The 18,276-nt window shown below is 47.8% G+C and overlaps 1 protein-coding gene across 4 annotated transcripts in view; it reads left to right on the forward strand.

Annotated features, from left to right (window-relative positions):
* NMU (neuromedin U) overlaps nucleotides 1-18,276 on the forward strand; it is a 100,898-nt gene that overhangs the window by 51,970 nt on the left and 30,652 nt on the right. For 3 of the 4 annotated variants that reach the window (XM_075578545.1, XM_075578535.1, XM_075578554.1), the window contains one exon: nucleotides 14,619-14,693. The exons of the other annotated variant lie outside the window; for it this stretch is intronic. In XM_075578545.1, coding sequence (XP_075434660.1) covers nucleotides 14,619-14,693 — 75 coding nt within the window. The remainder of the gene's footprint in view (nucleotides 1-14,618; nucleotides 14,694-18,276) is intronic. 4 annotated transcript variants of the gene reach the window in all.

Below are 18,276 nucleotides of genomic sequence, written 5' to 3' on the forward strand. Positions count from 1 at the left end.
GGCTGTGGAAGATTGGTGGAAAAGACATTTCTCCATTTTCGCATAGAGGCGATTAGCACGAAGCCGAGAGAGAACCAACTTGGTGTGACGAATGTGCTCTTCCAGGTTCTTGGAGAAAATGAGGATATCATCTAAATATACGATGACGAAAATTCCCAGAATGTCCCGGAAGATATCATTCATGAATTCTTGGAAAACAGCAGGGGCATTGCATAGGCCGAACGGCATCACTAAGTATTCGTAATGACCCAAACGCGTGTTAAACGCAGTTTTCCATTCGTCACAGTCTCTTATTCGAATAAGATTGTAGGCTCCTCTCAAATCGAGTTTGGAAAATATAGAGGCTCTGTGACAGGGTAAATTAAAGCCACCAGCTATATGCCTGCCAGACCTATGTTTAGTCTGCAGTGCAGCAGTGACTAGGTTAACTTCAGCTGGGAACCTCAGGACAATTAGTTTGATCCCAGCTGCCTAATCAAGGTGTGTTAAAACCCCAGGCTGTAGACACATGGGTGCTGGCTGTTCAGGAGAGAGGAGATTACTGATAGAAGGTCTGTCTATTGTATGCTATCTGAAACAGGAAAATCCCCTGAAACTCTGGAGAGAGAACAGCTTGATACAAGGTCTGTTAGCAAAGTACATGGTTTATGAACTGTCTGTCTTCTGCAGAGAAAAGAGTAGCTGCCTTATTTTGACTCTGTCTGCTAAAGAGAAACTGTTTTGTCTGCTGAAGAAAAAGACATTTTTCTTTTGTTTGCTGATGAAAAGCTATTTTTGTTTTGTGTGCTGTATAAAGTAAGGCTAAATAAATAAGCCTTATCCAAAGAACCTGCGTGTGTAGTTGCATATACCCTGCAACAGGCACCTTGAAGGCGGTCGAAGAGTTCTGAAATTAAAGGAAGAGGGTACCGGTTTTGAACTGTAATTTTGTTAAGCCCACGAAAGTCGATACAGGGTCTTAAAGAGCCATCCTTATTTTTCACGAAGAAGAAACCTGCCCCGGCGGGGGAAGTGGAATTCCAAATGAACCCTTTCTTTAGATTCTCCTGAATGTAGGTCGCCATCGCTTCCGTCTCGGGCACAGATAAGGGGTAAGACTTAGACTTGGGGAGTGTGGTTCCAGGAATTAATTCGATGGGGCAGTCATATGAACGATGAGGGGGTAGCACCTCAGCCTGAGTCTTGTGGAAGACATCTAAGAAATCATGGTATACCTTCGGCAAGGTCGAGAGAGAAGATGAAGTCCAACGGAAGGAGCAGTCGTTCCAGCAATGGCGGAGTCAAAATTCTGGTCCCCGCCGAGACCCTCATCTCCTTCCTGATGTCGGCTCGTCGCAAAATGAGAGGAACTTCCGAGGACGTCGCCCACAGGACCCACCAGATGCTTGGTCTCCAGTATCCGGTCCAGCGGAGCACTATCCACAGCCCCCTCCTGTGAGGGAACCCTGTCCATGTTCCGCCTGCGGAGAACAAGGCCACCGGTATGTGGATTGTCCACTGATGGATTGTTCATTCTGCAGGACCGTCGCCTCGGCCTTCACTGGAGAAAATTACAAGCCCTGGCTACTTCCAGCCCTGATTGGGGGAAAAACCGTCCAGGCCCTTGTAGATTCGGGCTCTGGGAAAACTCTGGTCCTCCAGTAACTGTTACCGCCTAATGTGTGTTCTTTTGACTCCCCATGGAGTATAGAATGTATACACGGCGATGTAAAACGCTATCCGACGGCCAAAAGCCGGCTACAGGTAAAAGGTCAGGAGGCTTACCTCGAAGTAGGAGTCGCTCCTTGGCTCCCTGCCCCCGATGTGCTCGGCCGGGACTGGCCTTTCTTTTCGGACCTAATGGCTCCAGTCTCTCACGAGGAGCCTCATTCTTTTGCTCAGGAGAACCCTGGCAAACTGTTCCCCTTCTTGGCAGACCTTTTTCCCAGTAGACACCGGGTTCAAAAGACTCGGAAGCAAAGATGCTCTGATAAACAGGACTTGTTGCAGAAATCTGAGTCTCAAGGGGACCATTCGAGTAGTCAGAGGTCACAAGTGATGGCTGGCGATGGCCAGAGGGAGGGGGATATGGGCCCTGGAGATTTACCAGACCTGTACCTCCCTGACTTTCGCCAGAAGCAAAGGGAAGACCCAGTCCTTGCTAGACAGTATGACAAGGTGGTGAAAATTGATGAGCAAATTTTAAATGCACAGCGGGTGATAGTATTCCCCCATTTTGAACTATCAAAATATATCCTGTATAGGGTGAATAGGCAGACACAAACAGGGGAGGTCACCAGACAGATATTGGTTCCCAAGGCGTTTGTTAAATTTGTGTTCACTCTAGCCCATACTGTCCCTTGGGGTGGTCACCTGGGCAGGGATAAAACATTGGACCGTATTTCATCCCGATTCTATTGGCCAGGGATGCATAGTGATATTGCTAAGCTATGTGCGGCATGTCCGGAGTGCCAGCTAACTAGTCCAAAAGGACAAAAACCAGGCCCTTTGGTTCCTCTACCCTTGGTGTCAGTTCCCTTTGAGAGGATTGGGGTAGACTTGGTAGGACCTCTAGAACCTTCTGCGAAAGGACACAGGTTTATCCTTGTAATAGTTGATTATGCAACAAGATATCCTGAGGCGTTCCCCCTGAGAACAGCAACGGCGAAGCAAGTAGCCAATAAGTTGTTGGAACTGTTCTCACGGGTTGGACTCCCCCAAGTTATGTTGACAGACCAAGGTACAAATTTCATGGCTAAACTGATGCAGGATGTCTTAAAGTTACTAGAGGTCAAGTCTGTTCGGACATCGGTCTACCATCCACAGACTGACGGATTGGTGGAAAGATTTAACCGAACTCTAAAAGGGATGCTGAGGAAATTTGTAGATTCAGAGAAGAGAGCCTGGGATGAACTTCTCCCTTTTCTGCTGTTTGCAGTGCGGGAAGTTCCCCAGGCCTCCACGGGATTCTCTCCATTTGAATTGCTCTATGGCCGCCAACCCCGTGGTATCCTAGACCTCCTAAAGGAGTCCTGGGAGGAACAGCGGTCCCCTTCTAAGAATACCCTGCAATTTGTACTAGACCTTAGGAAGCGCCTAGATGTGGTCGGCCATTTTGCCAGGGAGAATCTTAGATCAGCCCAGGACAGTCAGGAAAGACATTACAATCAGAATGCTCGTATGAGAGTGTTTCACCCGGGAGACCAGGTGATGTTATTGTTACCCAGTTGCGAGAGTAAACTCCTGGCCAAATGGCAGGGTCCATTCGAAGTACTCTGCCGTACGGGTGAGGTGGATTACGAGATCGCTCAACCAGGGTCCAGGAAGGGTAAACAAATTTACAATGTGAACTTGCTGAAACCCTGGAAGATGCAGCGGTCTCTATTCATCCACCCGGTGGAGGAGGAAACGGACTTGGGTCCTCAGCCTCCACGGGAGAACATCGTGAGTGACGATAAAATCCCAATGGGTAAACAGTTGTCCTCTGAACAAAAAGGGGATTTGTTAGCAATAATTACACAATTCCATGATGTTTTTTCTGATTTACCAGGACAAACTAACTTAATTTCACATGCGATCGAGACAGCACCTGGGGTAAAAGTACGTTCCCGTCCTTATATGTTGCCTGAAAGTCGTAGGGCTCTGATAGAGAAGGAGGTACAAGAAATGTTACACTTAGGAGTGATTGAGGAATCATGCAGTGAGTGGTGTAGTCCACTAGTTATGGTCCCTAAACCCGATGGGAAGGTATGATTTTGTGTGGACCTCCGAAAGGTCAATGCGGTATCCAAGTTTGACGCATATCCGATGCCAAGGGTGGACGAATTAATTGACGACCTTGGTAACGCGGAATATATATCCACGCTGGACTTGACAAAAGGATACTGGCAAATACCCTTAGAGGAAAAGTCCAAATGCAAAACAGCCTTTGCCACTCCCATGGGTTTATACCAGTTTGTGACAATGCCATTTGGACTGCATGGAGCCCCAGTCACATTTCAGAGACTCATGGATAAGGTACTGAGACCCCATAGGACTTATGCCACAGCCTACCTAGATGACATTGTCATTTATAGTAAACACTGGCGGGCCCATCTAAATAGACTGAAAGCGGTCCTCAAATCTCTAAGAGAGGCAGGGCTCACAGCCAACCCTAAGAAATGTGCCTTAGGTAAGGCGGAAACCAAATACTTAGGGTATGCAGTGGGAGGTGGAAAAGTAAGGCCACTAGCCGACAAGATAGTTGCCCTGAAAGAAGTTCCGACCCCCCAAACAAAAACGCAGGTACGCTCCCTGCTGGGTTTAGCTGGGTACTACCGGCGGTTCATCCCCAACTATTCGGAAGTGGCAGCCCCTTTAACGGACCTCACAAAAAAGTGTGCCCCTACACAAGTGGTATGGTCAAGGGATTGTCAGAGAGCCTTTGAGGACATAAAAAGGTGTCTATCAGAGGGTCCCATCCTTAGAAGCCCAGACTTCAACAGCCCTTTTATAGTGCAAACAGATGCATCAGAGATAGGGCTAGGGGCAGTGTTGTCACAACAGTTTGAGGGAGTTGAACACCCTATCCTTTTCCTGAGTAGGAAATTGTTCCCGAGGGAAAAAAACTACTCAGTGATTGAGAAGGAGTGCCTCGCAGTAAAGTGGGCAATCGAGGCTTTGAGGCATTACCTGGCAGGAGTCCATTTTATTTTGGTAACGGACCATGCTCCACTGAAGTGGTTAAATAGTATGAAGGATTCTAATGCTAGATTGACTAGGTGGTATATGGCCCTCCAACCCTTCTCATTTGAGATTCAGCACAGGCCGGGAAAAGAGAACGCAAATGCTGACTTATTTTCTAGAGAAGGGGTGGATGGTCGGGCTTCAGCCGTGCGTAGCCCCAGCCACACACTAACAGGGGAGGAATGTGACAGGGTAAATAAAAGCCACCAGCTATATGCCTGCCAGACCTATGTTTAGTCTGCAGTGCAGCAGTGACCAGATTAACTTCAGCTGGGAACCTCAGGACAATTAGTTGGATCCCAGCTGCCTAATCAAGGTGTGTTAAACCCCAGGCTGTAGACACATGGGTGCTGGCTGTTCAGGAGAGAGGAGATTACTGATAGAAGGTCTGTCTATTGTATGCTATCTGAAACAGGAAAATCCCCTGAAACTCTGGAGAAAGAACAGCTTGATACAAGGCCTGTTAGCAAAGTACATGGTGTACGAACTGTCTGTCTCCTGCATAGAAAAGAGTAGCTGCCTTATTTTGACTCTGTCTGCTAAAGAGAAACAGTTTTGTCTGCTGAAGAAAAAGACATTTTTCTTTTGTTTGCTGATGAAAAGCTATTTTTGTTTTGTGTGCTGTATAAAGTAAGGCTAAATAAATAAGCCTTATCCAAAGAACCTGTGTGTGTAGTTGCATATACCCTGCAACAGGCTCCTTGAAGGCGGTCGAAGAGTTCTGAAATTAAAGGAAGAGGGTACCAGTTTTTAACTGTCATTTTGTTAAGCCCATGAAAGTCGATACAGGGTCTTAAAGAGCCACCCTTATTTTTCACGAAGAAGAAACCTGCCCCGGCGGGGGAAGTGGAATTCCAAATGAACCCTTTCTTAAGATTCTCCTGAATGTAGGGCGTGATCGCTTCCGTCTCGGGCACAGATAAGGGGTAAGACTTAGACTTGGGGAGTGTGGTTCCAGGAATTAATTCGATGAGGCAGTCATATGAACGATGAGGGGTTAGCACCTCAGCCTGAGTCTTGTGGAAGACATCTAAGAAATCATGGTATACCTTCGGCAAGGTAGAGAGAGAAGATGAAGCGGTGTCGAGACCAGCGAGCACGGCAACGGGAGGAGTGACCGTCTTCTCCAAAGTAGAAGCCCATTGGATCGGTAATTCATTGGTCCAATCAATACGCGGGTTGTGAAGCTGGAGCCACGGCAATCCCAGTATAACCTGGACAGTAGGAGAGTGGAAAACATCGAAGACGATTACCTCAGTATGACCATCCGCGGTGGTCAGGGTAAGTGGAATAGATTCCCAAATGATGAAGGCTGGTTGGAGCAATCAACCGTCGATATCCTCCAGGCCGATGGGCGACTTTTTCTTGACTAACGGGATGTGGTTGTTGCAAGCGAAGGCGTGATCTAGAAAGTTACCACCAGACCCGGAGTCGATGAACGTTTCAACCTCTACTTGAAGATTAGGACCCACAAGAGTTATGGGGAGTAGGATCTTCTTCTGTAGTTCTTTTGGGGGAGAGGGGCAAGGAGAAATGGTAGCCAGTAGAAGCCCCTCTACCTTTACTGGGCGTTCCCGTTTCCCGGTTTCAAGCGACAATGACGAAGTTGGTGTTCTGGGGAGCCGCAGTAGTAGCAGAGACCCTCTTCATGGCGTCGTGCTCTCTCAGCGGCCCGAAGCTGTTGGCTACCGATTTGCATCGTTCAGGGGCGTCCAACGCAGGAAAAGCCAAAGGAGGAGACATAGGAGAAACAGGCAGGGACGAGAGTAAACGAGGACGGTGGCACTCGTGGTGTCGTTCTTGAATGCGCTCGTCCATCCGGATGCTGAGGGAAATGAGATCCTCAAGAGATGGACGAGCGTGAGCTGCAAGATCATCCTTGAGGGATTCGGACAAACCGTGCCAGTATGCTGCGGCGAGAGCTTCATCGTTCCACTGGGTCTCTGCAGCGATGGTGCGGAACTCCACCGCGTATCTAGCAGCTGACCTACGAGCCTGGGAGAGATGAAACAAGGAAGAAGCGGCAGTCTCCCTACGCGCTGGTGTATCAAAGACCTGCAGGAACTGTCGCCGGAATTTGGGATAATCTTGGGTTATATCTGGTCTGTGTTCCCAGAGAGGAGAAGCCCAAGCGAGAGCGTTGCCAGTGAGCAGGGCATATATATAGGCCACTTTGGTACGACCAGAAGGGAATTGAGACGGGGACATCTCGAACTGGACGTCACACTGGTTCAAGAATCCTCGGCAAGTAACGGGGTCCCCGTCATACCGGTTGGAAGTGGAATACGTGGTTCCGGGTTGCCCATAGGTACTGGGGCCGGGAGTGACGGTACCACAGGGGATTCCCATAGTGATAGATTATAAAGTTTCTGTGTAACGGTGTTGAGTTGATCGCTTAGAAATTGCCAATGTTCCATAGTGACACCTTGGCCCACCTCAGGGGGGTCTGCATTTGTTTGGCTCTGCATAATGTAACGCTTGTATGCCCGCAGACCTGGCCAGTCCCCAGTACTGAGGTGGGTAAGGGTATAACACGCACCCACAGCAGTGAGGGCGTGCCCAGAGTGTGGTAAGTTGCGCCGGGCCTGGTGAGAAAGGGTTAACGTTATACTTGCTGAGTCCGGGGTGCCAGAGGTCGGAGGGTTAATGTCCAAGAGCCAGTGTTCAGGGGCAGGAGAGAGCAGCGTAGTGATGTCCAAGAGCCAGGGTTCAGGGGTAGGAGAAGGTAGCGTAGTCAAGTCCAAAGCAGAGTACACGTAGTCAAACAAAGCCAAGATCAAACCAAAGGAATCCAAACAAGGACGGGGACAGGAACCAGAGCTGAAACAGACAAGAGAGCTAGGCATAGACACTGCACACACAGGAGCTACAGAAAAGCTATGCAGAGCAAGGAATGAGAGGACAGAGTGGGGTTATAAGGGAAGGAGGGCCAATAGGAGAGAGGGGTGGAGCAGAGGTTTGTCTGGGTGTTTGCAGGGATAGGTCTAGGTGAGCAGGGGAGGAGACGGATGTAATCCAGAGCAATCGCCTGCAGCCGACGGGGGGCGGAGCCAGTAGATGGAGAGGGCTGATAACTTGATCGGGTGCGCGCGCCTTCTGTAAGGCTGTTGTGCGCGCGCCCCGACCGCATGCCTGGGCGTGCGGCGTGTGGAGCGGAGGAAGGACTCGGCATGGAAGAGGTGAGAGGCAGAGGGGAAGGAGGAGCAGTGGAGCTAGGTGCAGTAAGGGCTGGGGTGAGGGAGGCACGCCGAGGGGCGCGTGTCCACCGATCCATTACAAGTGATTGGGAGCGTGCGCCTTCTGTGAGGCTGCCGTGCGCGCGCCCACGATCTTGTGCCTGGGCGTGCGGCCTGTGCCACGGAGGAATGGCTCGTGTGGAGGAGAAGCGAGAGTGAGGAAGCGGGGAACCGGGGCAGCTAGCCGCAGTGGGGCCTGAGGTGACGGGGACACGCTGAGAGGCGCGAGTCCCCCGATCCATACAGTATGCCTGCGAGCCACGATAAGGCAGACCCAGTTCACAGGTCCTAACACTACCAGATAAAATACTAATACAGTATACCTCTATTAGGATTAAAATTCTCATTTACCTCTATTAGGAGGGAGAAAGACCAACATTGGATCTATATCCAGTAGAATGAAAAAGACCTGCTGTCTTGGGAAGTGGGGAGGGGCGAGCTTAAACCCTGGGAAGGAGGGGCCACTAACCTCCAACAGCTGAGACAGCTGAAAATAAGTTAACAAACAACACACAGAACCCCAGCAAGCTCATTTTAGGAACCCCTGAGCCCCCACAAAATATATAAGTGTCAAAAAGGAGAGCTATTGACTGTGGCAAATGTATACAACAAGCAACAGAGAAGCCCAATGCTACATTCAATATGACAAAAATACACAGTAAAATACTTATACATTCTCTTGAAAAAGGGTAATTTAGTTTAACCCTTTGGCCAAAGCATTGTAAGCCTGTGAGCCACGACAAGGCAGGCCCAGTTCGCAGGTCCTAACACTATCAGATATAATACTAATATACCTCTATTAAGATTAAATAGAAATATAGTCAGGTTTTTTTTTTCCTGGGGCTGGCTTTTAAAGTTTAGAATTGAGCAACAGAATGTTGGGGTAAATTATTAGTAGTGATGGGACAGGATAACCAATCAGTCTTTTTAGCAGTCTTTTTTTAAATAAACATAGTCAGGTTACATAGATTGTTTTATTGTAAGTCTTCCCAACTATCTGTTTGTTCTGAGATGATTTTATGTATAGATCTTGAAAACCACTTTTAACTGCACATGTTATCACTAAATAAGTTGTGCCAAGCAAAGTGCAAGCAGGGTTTATTTTATGATGGATAATAACATGTACATAATGAGATGACCATAGCACTATTTATTATAGCACACAGTACAGATAAATTGTAAATCGGGATCACTGTAAAAATAGCTTTTAGGCCCAGATTCACAAAAGGGTGCTAAACAGGGCCACCGATGGCAGGGAGAGCCGGAACAAGTGTCCAGGGCCTGATGGCTATGAGAGACACGGCAGGCCTCTCTGACCGGGCCCAACTCCTGCGTCCAGCTGGTGGGACTCTGATTGCTGCTGCCGTCGCCTGGGACTCCCGAGCTCCTGCCTCCTGTTCTCACGTCATCATCTAGAAGTTGAGCTTGACTTCTAGGTGCACCCAGCTTCAAGCGTGCACCGAGTCCAGCTGCCGGGCCTCTGGTTGCCGCTACCGGGCCCTGGCTCTCCCCAGCAGCTGCCTGCATCTTCCCACACGGGGCCTCTCTCTCCCGTCCGTAGTAGTGGTAATTGTATCTGGTGGGGGAGGTAGTGGTAATTGTATCTGGTGTGGGAGGTAGTGGTAATTGCATCTGGGTGAAGGCAGTGGTAATTGTATCTGGTGTTGGAGGTAGTGGTAATTGTATCTGGTGTTGGAGGTAGTGGTAATTGCATCTGGGTGAAGGTAGTGGTAATTGTATCTGGTGGGGGAGGTAGCGGTAATTGTATCTGGTGTGGGAGGTAGTGGTAATTGTATCTGGTGTGGGAGGTAGTGGTAATTGTATCTGGTGTGGGAGGTAGTGGTAATTGCATCTGGGTGAAGGTAGTGGTTATTGTATCTGGTGGGGGAGGTAGTGGTAATTGCATCTGGGTGAAGGTAGTGGTAATTGTATCTGGTGGGGGAGGTAGTGGTAATTGTATCTGGTGTGGGAGGTAGTGGTAATTGTATCTGGTATGGGAGGTAGTGGTAATTGTATCTGGTGGGGGAGGTAGTGATGTTTGTATCTGGTGGGGGAGGTAGTGATGTTTGTATCTGGTGGGGGAGGTAGTGGTGTTTGTATCAGGTGGGGAATGGTTATATTTGGGTGGGGGGGATTTGCATCTGGGGCTGTGTTTAGTAGTGCTTGCATCTGGGGGAGTATGTAGTGGTGTCTTTATCTGAGTGGTTAGTGGTGTCTGCATTGAGGGGGGTAGTGGTGTCTGTATTGGGAGGGGGTATTGCGTGTGTATTGGGGAGGGGTGTGTGTGTTGGAGGGGGAATGATATGGGTATTGCGGGGAATTGTGTGTGTGTGGCCAGGGTTTGAGGGAGTAAGATTGAATGAGGGGGGGTAACTGAGTGACAGCGGAGGGGAGATAAATACAGGTGTGAAAGGGGAGGGAGAGTGTTCGTCGCTGACACGGGGGGCGGGCCCAGCACTAGTCCTGAATGGGAGTAATTAATTGGTGCTAGAGATTAACACCTTTTTTTGTATCTGGGCCTTATTGTTGTAATACCTATTAAATGAGCACTCCAAGCCATTTAATTTTTGGCCAAATAATAATATATATATATATATATATTTGTTTTATTTTTACCTTAGGATTGAAGCAGGCTAAAGCAGGAGCTAAACCCAATTCGTTTCAGCTATGAGGCCCCCTGCTTCCGTTGATACCGCTGTAGTAGGTGCCGGTAACTGCTCTACTCAGCTAGCAGGGGTCACGTAATGGCCGCTTTTCAAAGCTCCCGAATAGGAAGCTGTGACGTCATTCACTGCAGCTTCCTATTGGCCCATGTGGCGCGGGAGCTTTGGAAAGCACAGGAATACCGACACACCCTTTGGAGGCAAGATCCAAGCAGGGTGTCCCAGAGCTGAAATTAATGGGGTTCCGCTCTGGAGACCGTATGCTTCAAACTTATGTTAAAAAAAGACAAATCTCCCCCCAAAAATCAATGTCTTTCATTGTTCCTTTAATGGAGTGGATGGCTTGTGCCTATATGAAAGTTTGTTGATCCAATAAAAAGTACTATTTATCAAAGTTTCTCTTCTGTAGAACTGGTGCAACAAACAGTACCATATTTACAAAACCACACAGAACCCCAGCAAACTCTTTTTGGGAACTCCTGAGCCCCCACAAAATATATATGTATATAAGTGTCAAAAAGGAGAGCTATTGAGTGTGGCAAATGTATACAACAAGCGACAGAGAAGCCCAATGCTACATCCAATATGACAAAAATACACAGTAAAATACTTACATATTATCTTGAAAAAGGGTCATTTAGTTTAACCCTTTGGCCAAAGCATTGTAAGCCTGTGAGCCACGACAAGGCAGACCCAGTTCACAGGTCCTAACACTACCAGATAAAATACTAATATACCTCTATTAGGATTACAATTCTCATTTACCTCTATTAGGAGGGAGAAAGACCAAAATTGGATCTATATCCAGTAAAAGGAAAGGGACCTGCTGACGTGGGGAGTGGCGGCTCAAAACCTGGGATGGAGGGGCCACTAACCTCCAACAGCTGAGACAGCTGAAGTTAATAAACACACAGCCCCAGCAAGCTCTTTTTGGTAACCCGTGAGCCCCCACAAAATATATAAGTATATAAGTGTCAAAAAGGAGAGCTATTGAGCGTGGCAAAATTATACAAGAAGCGACAGAGAAGCCCAATGCTACATCCAATATGACAAAAATACACAGTAAAATACTTATATACTTATACTTATCTCTTGAAAAAGGGTCATTTAGTTTAACTGTGTCATATTGGATGTAGCATTGGGCTTCTCTGTCGCTTGTTGTATTCATATTTACAAATGAATAAAAAGTAAGTTGAAAGCAATGCAATCTTTTTCTTTGACCGTTCTTGCTATGTTTTTTGTCGTTTCTGATAAATGACAGAGAAACTATTGAATACCTTTAGAATGTAGTAAATAAATGTCAAGTATCAGAATATTTTATATCACACTACAGACACTCGCAAAGAGACAAAATAAACTATATATTATTTCAACAGCATGATCAGTGTCTGTCCTTATTCAACATAAGAAATGTATCCATCACATTATCATAGACACACTATAATGTTAGATCAAAAAAATCTAATGTATTTAATCACTTGCACCAGATATTTATCTATGTTGATTGCATTGGGAAAACTGTGCTTTATTTTATCAGATGTTTTGGCAGAAAATATACTAACAAGCAAAACAGCAAATGTATTCACATAGAAGCAATACATCTAGTTATGTTTGTTGGCCATTTTGCACTGATACATGGGTTTCTAATTTTGCGAATTGCGAAGATAAATATGCTCAAGGAATATTGGGCCCATGTAAAACTATTCTTGGCATTTTCATAGATGCAAATGTGTATTGCTATTCACATGAGCGCCCTGGGTACATACACTTCACCCATTTGGGTAGCAAAATGTTGATGTTGGAAAATGAATAAAGAGTGTTTGGATTTTAAGGGTATTGTTTGTTCTGGATATACCTTTAGGCAAATTGGTCCAACCAAGCTTCAATTTGTCACAAACAATATGGGCCTTCTATCTACTAATGAGAATGAAAAGATCATTTTGATTTCCATTTCAATAGCTCAAGCTTTAAGTAATTATCCTTATTTTGGGAAAAGTACATTTTTGCGCTGACAGTTGGAGGAGCAAATGGGCTTTCGTTTGATGTCTTCTTAGGCTGCGCTTATAGTGCCGGCGACGCGACGTCGCACCAAAACAAATGCACTGAATCCGTTGCATGCACTTATAGTAGGCACGTCGCGACGGAGCGACCTAAATCTCTGAAGTCAGTAGAATATGATTTTTACAGCGACGGTCTCACCATGTGACAGGCTATAAACCAATCAGATAGCTTCTGATGCAGGGACAGGGGGAATGTGTCTGTGTGTGAGTGCAAGGAGAGGGGGGGATGTGTGTGTAATTGTGAGTGTGTGTGTGTGAGTGCAGGGAGAGGGGAAATGTGTGTTAGTGAAGGGAGAGGGGGGACGTGCGTGTGAGTGCAGGGAGAGGGGGGATGTGTGTGTGATCAGGCCCGCCAACAGGGGGGGTCTGCTGGGGTTGGCGTCCCAGGCCCCTTGAGTCAGGGGACACGGCCGTGCCATTTTATATTTTAAAAAAAGTGGCGATTCCCGTGCGCATGCGCAGAACCGAGGTCCCGGCGCGTAAGCGCAGGGAAAGAAGGGTGTCCGGCTTGCTTCCTGTGGGCCCGCTCCCAACGTGGAATGGAGGGGGAGCACCTTGGCGAACCTGCACACGCCAACCCAGCTCCCCCCACGCCCGTCTCCTGCCCCGGGCAGCAGCCGTGGAATTAGCCTGCCAGTCTCACCCCCCCAGCCGCCTACCTCCCGCCCCGGGCAGCAGCCGCAGGGGTAACGGGGGCAGGGGGAAGCGTCTGGCGGGCAAGGAAGCAGCACCCACCCGGTCAAGGACAGTCACACACCCAGTCACTCACCTACCCTGGCAGTCACCTACCCTCCCAACTCACTCACCCACCCACCCTGGCAGTCACCTACCCTCCCAACTCACTCACCCACCCACGCAGTCACCCAGTCAATCAGTCACCCACCCAGGCAGTCAGTCATCCACCCAGGCAGTCAGTCATCTGTCTTTTGTTGAAAATATCAAAATAAACAGATTGCATTGTAATGTTTTTACCGTATTACAATAAGAAGAAAACAGTTAAGTAAAAGTTGCGCGCTAAAAAATATTTTTTCGTGGTAGGTGCGCTGTGGGGTTGGGGGGGGTGCTCCTTTCATTTTCTTGGGCCCCATGATTTCTGTTGGCGGCCCTGTGTGTGATTGTGTCTGTCACGTGAAACACTATATTAACAACTTTAAAATAGTCAATTCTCCCGTAATTTAAAGTAAAAGTAAAAGTAAATTCAGCATACTGTACAAACAGAAATTACAACTCCTCTCTGTTTCAGCCTTCCCCCTTGCTCTTGTCTCCGCCCCTCTGCCTTCCCCCTTGCCTGACGTCACTCCCCTTGTAGCCAGAGACGGTCTCCAAAACTCAAATTACAACTTTCGCTACGGAGACGGGTGACATCATCCGTAGCCGGCACTATAAGCGAAGCCTTAGAAACATGAATATGCCTATTCTTTAGAGCTATTGACATATTTTGTTTCCACAGAAGGTAGAGCTATTAACGTTATCACATAAAACACACTTTTAAAGTGGCAGCTCTTCCTTGGACAATAGTGACCTAATGGAAGCAGCATATGTGCTGTATGTTAAATGCAGACCAATAAAAACATAGCTAATGTTGGAGACGAACAATAATTAATAGATAAGATAACCAGAAAAAAAGTGAAACTTAAGTGACCATTAAAATAAGTGAGCATTTTAAGTTAAAGGATATTGAATATTTGTAACAAAGCTGATTACATTGGTAAGTTGTTGAAAAAAAAAAAAAAAACATTCCCCCACCCTGCTATGTGGGCCTGACCCTATAGCATCTCATACTGTATAGACATGCTCACAACTTTAGGATGTCTATTAGAACAGTCCAACTGTACTGTAAGTTGTCAGTCTTTTGTTTGGCATATTCTGTCCATGTAAAAGTGAAGTAACATTCTGTGCTCCTCAAAGCCAGGAGTCCATTGTTTGCTCATTTGTCTGTGTTCGTGTCCTCTCAGTCGTCTGTCCTGCATCCTTTGCTGCAACTCGTTCCTCAGCTTCATGACAGAAGGATGAAGAGATTCAAAGCTGACGTATGTAACTTTCATTTATGCATTCTCATTAGCTGTTTCGTTACTACCCAGATGCAAATATCTACTGAAAGCCTAAATTTAATAGGAATGAAACGGGGATTCATTTTCTAAATATAATGTGGTTTAACAGATCAACAAACGTAAACCGAATTCTGACAGATTAGCATTAAAATGCATCATTCAGAGCAGCTAAAGCTGCATAGTTTAAAAAAAAATAATAATAATTTTTAAAAGTATATGAAGTCACAATGTAATTACCGGAAAATAAATGTTTTCTTGCAACGGCCATTTTGCCACAACCAAATGACTGCCGGTGCTTTGCCGCTACTCACCCTGCCGCTGGAACGTGTCGCTGCTTTGCCTCTACGGTAAGTGCCTTACCCTAAGCCCCCTACCCTAAATGCTAAAAACCCTTTAAATTAACCCCCTACCTCTACCCTAACCGTTAAAACGCACCTTAGAAGCGGCGGGGGTTCCAGCGGCGGGTCAGCTGCGGCAGAGGGTTCGCCTGCAGCCGATTGCCGGAGGTCATTTGGTTGCAGCAAAACAGCTGCGACCAAATGTCCCATGCAATGTGTATATAACCCCACAGCCGGTTTGCCCATTTTCTGTCCCAGGGGTTTTACTGTAGTAACAGTTCTTGCATCATAAATTATTTAGTGAAATTGTTGTGCCCACTACAATGCGTAAGTTTAACATGAGTGACTTGTCTAGTTTTTATAATTGCATGAATTTACTCATTGCAATACAGTACATTTCTTTCGATCAAGATGGGAAACAAAAATGATTCCACCAAATACTATGAAATTAAAGATCTTTGTCTGGGAGTCCTCAAAGTGTTCTATGCTATTGCACCAGAATCATTGATACCTGCCATTAAAGTGCACCTTAAATAGTAGTGGTGCTATGGGAATTATATATTAAGCTGCGATAGCACTGGATCGGCACTGTTGCAGTTTACGGTGTCTTATGGTAATAGACATTTGGCAGCATGCTAATCATATGATTAGCAATGTAATTCTTATGACCATATGTCTTAAGTATAGCAGACTGAAATATTGCTGCAGAAATTATGCAAATTCCATCATTTTGACTCTGCATCTACAAGTCAGTGCATCACGTTTTCTTGTTGTAAATTTTACTCCACAGTTGCTAATTACTATTATCGGGGGAGGGGAATAGGGGAATATAAGGAATTGGGAAAGGAGAAAGTCAGCGCTATATCTTGATGAGATGTATCAATATTTGCACCTATAGCTAGTTCATTTTTCCGTTCTCATTGATTGATCAATGAAATCGTCCAACCTTTGCTCCCACAAGCTCTGTGTAAAATATGAGAATGCAGATTAACATATTTAATGCATATGCAGCCAATCCAAGACCACTACAAAACAGTGCTGCTACCTGTAGTATTTGATTGCTTCAGACAGAAGGGCAGAAAACTATAGTTTGTAGGTTGCTAAATCTGTATTTGATCAACTAAATTCAAATAAAAAAATAAATATATATATATATGTAGCCCATCTACCCCGACCCCTAAGTGAGATAGGGGTGGGTATGCCATTATCTGCTACTTCTAGGTGCACTATAGGCCGTCCCTATAGCACAGCATCCTTAAGTGGCTTAAGGGTCAATCTCCTAGGGCATTCGGGGTTGCCTATCCTATATAGGTAGGTCTTGTACCCACCCTACTCATAATACGGGCCCTGGGCCATGGATCCCCGGACTGGTTACCGCTATGAACCCCCCCCCCCAGTTGCCTCGTACTACGCGCAACGCCGCCCTGGGCAAGGGCTCCCCGGATTGGCTACCGCTATGAACCCCCCCAGCGCCTCGCCACTCGCAACATGGACCCTGGGCTATGGCTCCCCGGACTGGTTACCGCTATGAACCCCCCAGCTGTCTCGTGCCACTAATTCACCTAAACGCCTGCCGCAACGCTCTGCAACCTCAGCCCCCTATGTCCCTTACTATTCCTCAGCTCTAACTACCATGAGTGACAGGGTCCCTCTCTGAGACTATCCCTGGCAACACTCACTAACCTGAGGGATAAGGGCTAACTGGGACCTGAGGGCCGCTGGCCTAGTGCAAGGAGTCCCCGGCTCCTGCACCCTACCTCCTTCCTTTGTCTGCCTCCTTGCTCTGCTTCTTCCTGACTGACACGCAGCTCCAGCCCGCCAAATGTATCTATCTCCCTCCAGGGCAGTCCTATAGCCCTATTGGCTCCTATCAGGCACCTGGTGCCTGTCTCGCTATGCCCCATGGGAGTTGTAGTCCCATGGAGCCTAACAGCACATAGGGACCGAGTGCGCGCCTTGCCTATGCCTGCACTAGCTCCTAATGGCCGCCGCATTCTCTCCCTACCTCTCGCGCGACTCTCCTGGCTGGCTCCTACACTCGCGCGATCTTCTGCGCATGCGCGACTATCTCGGGCCGCCGGGGACTCTCTGCGCATGCGCGAACCGGCGCAACATGGCGGCGCCCTGTGCAAGAGCCGCCGGAGATCTCCTGCACTCCGGCGAGCTCCCTCCTCGGCCCCCACCCTCCTGAATGGCCGTCGGGTCTGCCGCTTGCCTCTGGCAGTACCCGACAGCGTCTGTGGCCACGGAGGCTCCCTGGGGGGGGTCGAGGGGAGAAAAAGGTAACATGGCTACACTCTCCCCCTGGTGAAACACCCAACGCCCTCGCTTGGGAAACAACATAGCATGGCATCAGTTTACACAATAAAAAATTACATTGCATAAATGGTACACCTAACAGATCGGATGCAACATCCCTGCAACCTGACACATCACACCCATTACCACCCGAGGCCAGCTGAGTATCAGCTGCTTGCTGAGACCATTTGTGGGGTGCCCCTAACTGATCAGATGGGGGTACCTCACTTTTGCGTCCGTGAGCCTCCCCCAGAAAAATTTCTTGGAGAGCACACTCTAGCGTAACAGTCACTGGTTCAGTGCTACTTCCTCCCCCTGGTGAAAGGAGTAGCACAACGTCTTTTAAGCAGGCCTTTACCCGGTCATCCGCGGCTTGGATGCGGTAGACCAGGAGGCCAGGACCTTTCCCGCGTTCCACTACCTAAGGAATGGGGCGCTCCTTTTTGGGCTTAAAGGAGGCAGCTTTCCCTGAATCTCTCTCCACACAGTCTTTGTCCTCATATTTTTGTGAGGCTTCCACTGAGAAGCGAGCACTGGACAATGTCTCGGTTTCACCTGGCAGGGGGAAGAGAGTAGACACCTTACCCCTGCGGTGATTCACGGTGGCCAACAGATCCTCGGGGACGCTGTCAGTTCCCACCTTGGTGGTATTGGGACCTGCCCCCGGCACTTCTGGGGCAGTCCACTTACGCGCTGAAAACTCGGGAGCGTTGGATCCCAGTCCTGGGACCACTTGCGTCGGAGCACACGGGCTCACACTCCGCTCCGGAACCGTAGCTTTGGCCTTCTTCACGGCCACCTCCATCGGAGTCGGTGGGGAACAAGGGAGTTCCTTACCACTCGGCTGGCTGACGATGGGCTTCTCCTCTTCCGGAAGGATCGGCGGTAGACACTGGTCCACTCTCTTCTCTGGACAGCTACCTTCT

This window comes from Ascaphus truei, chromosome 1 (genome assembly GCF_040206685.1).
Source record: "Ascaphus truei isolate aAscTru1 chromosome 1, aAscTru1.hap1, whole genome shotgun sequence".
NCBI classification, from domain to species: Eukaryota; Metazoa; Chordata; class Amphibia; order Anura; family Ascaphidae; genus Ascaphus; species Ascaphus truei.